We start from the raw sequence: 3606 nt of genomic DNA on the forward strand, positions 1-3606 counted from the left end.
GGCCCGGGTTCTGAGCCGTTCTGTTCACCTGAGGCCCGGGTTCAGAGCCGTTCTGTTCACCTGAGGCCCGGGTTCTGAGCCGTTCTGTTCACCTGGGTTTCGACTCCTCAGTCACTAAATTCAGATTCAAATCTGTCTCCAGGCTCCAGACGGGCCCGTCGGTCAGATTAAGAAGGCGTCTGTGGCTCCGGTGGCGCCCGCGGCGCAGTCGGTGGCGAGCGGCCCCGCCTACCAGCGACGCATCAACACGTGTAAGGCGGAGCTTCAGCAGCTGGTGCAGCAGAAGAGGGAGCAGTGCAGCGCCGAGCGAATGGCCAAACAGATGATGGAGAGCGCCGAGTGGGAGAGCCGCCCCCCTCCACCAGGTAAGGCCCCGCCGCCGTCACGCCCGGCTGCAGACGCGCGGCGCCGAGGCTCACAGACGTCTGTGTTTCAGGGTGGCACCCGAAGGGTCTGCTGGTCGCCCACCTTCACGAACACAAAGCTGCCGTGAACCGGATCCGAGTCTCAGACGAACACGCCATCTTCGCCACGGCGTCCAACGACGGCTCCATCAAAGTGTGGGACAGTCAGAAGATGGAGGGAAAGACCACGACCACGAGGCGAGTCCGGAACCCGGTTTACTGTCGGCGCAGAACCGTTCCAGGTCCTGCAGAGCATCAGGGTCATCTTCAACAACAAACAGCTCTGATGATCTGAAGCTACTTCAGACGATCTTCCTGATCTGCATCTGTTCCGATTTATTTCCTGCAGTTTAGAGACGTTAACTTTGGTCTTAATGTTTGTTTTCTGGCGTTCTGACGTATTAAAACTCGTTGTCTGTGTTCCTGCAGATCCGTGGTCACGTATTCTCGTATCGGCGGCCATGTTAAAACGCTGACGTTCTGTCAGGGCTCACATTATTTAGCCGTGGCTTCAGATAATGGATCCGTCCAGCTGCTCGCAGTTGAAGCAAATAAACCTCCAAAATCTCCCAAAGTGCAGCCGTTCCAGTCCAGGTACCTCGAGTTTATTTGGGTTTGTTTGCAGCCTTTCCTGAGAGTCGATGCCTTCAGGTGATCCGGTTCTCCGTCTGGTTTCAGGTCTCTGGACCTGCAGGAGGACGGCTGCGTGGTGGACATCCACCACTTCAACTCGGGAGCCCAGTCGGTTCTGGCGTACGCTACGGTTAACGGCTCCTTGGTGGGTTGGGACCTTCGCTCCAACTCCAACGCCTGGATGCTGCGCCACGACCTGCGGCTCGGACTCATCACGTCCTTCAGCGTGGACATGCACCAGTGCTGGCTCTGCTTAGGTTCGCCGGGCCTCAGTCTGAGGAAACCTCTTCTTCTCTTCAGGTTGTAACGTTTCAGCCATTCCTGTCCTGCAGGTACGAGCAGCGGCACCATGGCATGCTGGGATATGCGGTTCCAGCTGCCCATCTCGAACCACTCGCACCCAGCCCGGGCCCGGGTCCGGCGGCTGCTGATGCACCCTCTGTACCAGTCGTCTGTGATCGCAGGTCAGCGGCGGCGGCTCGGTCTCTGCGGCGCTCGGTGGGAAAACTTGTCTTCATGTTTGTTTGTGTCTCTGCAGCCGTCCAGGGGAACAATGAGGTGTCCATCTGGGACATGGAGACCGGGGACAGGAAGTTCACCCTGTGGGCGAGCTCGGCGCCGCCGCTCTCTGAGATGCAGGTCGGTCTGATGGCGGTTCAGAGTTTCAGGTTTCCTCCTGTGGAACTGATGGTTTGGTTGTTGTTGCAGCCGTCGCCCCACAGCGTCCACGGGATCTACTGCAGTCCTGCTGACGGGAATCCTCTGCTGCTGACGGCCGGATCTGACATGAGGATCAGGTGAGAACACCTGGGCCTCAAACCGTGGGCACAAATGAGACTCCGCCCCCGACACTCCTCCATTAAATACACACACAGGTGCACGGAGGTTCTCTCCAGGCCCTTCATGGCGTGTGAGTCAGAGCTGCAGCGTACAGGTGTGTTCACTTGTCCTCCACTGCTGTCAGAACTCTCTGCCCACACCAGAACCACTGCAGAACGTGGACTCTGGAACCTCAGCGGGTTTTAACATGATGATGTGGTTCTGTTCAGGTTCTGGGACCTGGCGTATCCAGAGAGGTCGTACATCGTGGCGGGAGGAGCCCACGACTCTCTGCACTGTCCATCTGTCCTCTACAGCCGCAAGATCATCGAAGGGACCGAGGTGGTCCAGGTAAACCCACCGGAACCAGAACCCAGACCCAGAACCACCAACCCACCCCTCACCCCTGTCCTCCGTGTCTCTGCAGGAAATCCACAGCAAACAGAAGAGCGGCGCTCCGGAGGACTCTCCTCGCCGAGGCCTGGAGTCGCTCCCCGTCGGACATCATGACATCATCACCGACATCGCCACCTTCCAGACGACGCAGGGCTTCATCGTCACCTCGTCCAGAGACGGCATCGTCAAGGTGTGGAAGTGAGCGGAACACCGGAGGAAACCTGCACCAGATGTCTTCAATAATCTGAAAGTTTTCTTCCAAGTTTCTAAATTATTTATCCAGAAACCCAAATGATGAACAGGTGAGGCGTTCAGGTGTTTGATGGGAAAGCCTTCAGCTGATTGGACGAAGCACCTGTCAGTCACTGTGACGAGTTTCAACCAATCAGAATGATTGATGAGCAGGATTGACCCCTCTGTGTTCCTGTAGTAACGTGGACCTGCTGAAACACGATCACCTTGATTTGAGGACATTTTTTAACCTGTTAAATGATGAATAAATGACCTGAAACTCACCTGTCAGTCCTGTTTCTCTTCTGTCGTGTAAATTAGAAATAAAAACAGAATGCAATCATTTCCTGATTTCTTAAGCCAACATTTTCTTCACAATGGACCAAAGTGAACATTTCAAGTGTTTAAACTAAGAAACTGAAGTTATTATATTAAATCTGCCAGCTGTAAAACATCTGGAGGAGGTTGATCCTCCGCAGGTCAGTCACCGGACGGAGGAGAAAACCTGCTTTTCATCCACACTGTCAGGATCTCAGATCTGAAGAACCGTGAAGAACCTGCTGTCTGACATGTTCCTCACATCAGGTGAATTAATCTGTAGGAGTCGCAGCAGAACTGATTTTATCATCAAAGCTCAAACTTTTACAAAAACGTTTCTCAGACTTTTTAAATCGTGGAGCAGAGAGAAAAGTCTGACTTTGATTCGAGGTAACAAAAGTTTTAGCTGAAACTTTTTAACACAAATGTTAAAACTATAAAACCGTCAACATGAATCTGGAAATAAGCCATGCCCCCTGATGTAATTCACAACCAGGGCAGGTAAGAGGTGTGGCTTAGCAGCAGATTTAAATATTTAATTTATTTTAGGTCCATTTCCATCTTAAATGTAAGAAAAGTGAGTTAAATATTTAAAATCTGACAGCTTAAAATTTTTCACTGAAGTTTTAAATCAGGCACCTGTTGATAGACTCAGATTATCTGTCTCAGGTGTCACCTGTCAGGAGTTACATGAGTGACACCTGAGCGACACCTGAGTGACACCTGAGCGACACCTGAGAGTCACCTGAGTGACACCTGAGAGTCACCTGAGCGACACCTGAGAGTCACCTGAGCGACACCTGAG

General features: G+C 52.8%; 1 protein-coding gene across 1 annotated transcript in view; it reads left to right on the forward strand.

Annotated features, from left to right (window-relative positions):
* The window catches only part of LOC108228513 (phosphoinositide 3-kinase regulatory subunit 4), an 11320-nt gene extending 8553 nt beyond the window's left edge, over window positions 1–2767 (forward strand). Inside the window, exons 11-19 of the mRNA XM_037980301.1 lie at window positions 117–365; window positions 437–602; window positions 834–998; window positions 1083–1294; window positions 1370–1501; window positions 1576–1676; window positions 1746–1834; window positions 2087–2207; window positions 2284–2767. Of these exons, the coding sequence (XP_037836229.1) occupies window positions 117–365; window positions 437–602; window positions 834–998; window positions 1083–1294; window positions 1370–1501; window positions 1576–1676; window positions 1746–1834; window positions 2087–2207; window positions 2284–2454 (1406 nt within the window). The 3' untranslated portion in view covers window positions 2455–2767. The remainder of the gene's footprint in view (window positions 1–116; window positions 366–436; window positions 603–833; window positions 999–1082; window positions 1295–1369; window positions 1502–1575; window positions 1677–1745; window positions 1835–2086; window positions 2208–2283) is intronic.
* The last annotated feature ends 839 nt before the right edge of the window (window positions 2768–3606 follow it).

The sequence above is a fragment of the Kryptolebias marmoratus genome, linkage group LG16 (genome assembly GCF_001649575.2).
Source record: "Kryptolebias marmoratus isolate JLee-2015 linkage group LG16, ASM164957v2, whole genome shotgun sequence".
Taxonomy (NCBI): domain Eukaryota; kingdom Metazoa; phylum Chordata; class Actinopteri; order Cyprinodontiformes; family Rivulidae; genus Kryptolebias; species Kryptolebias marmoratus.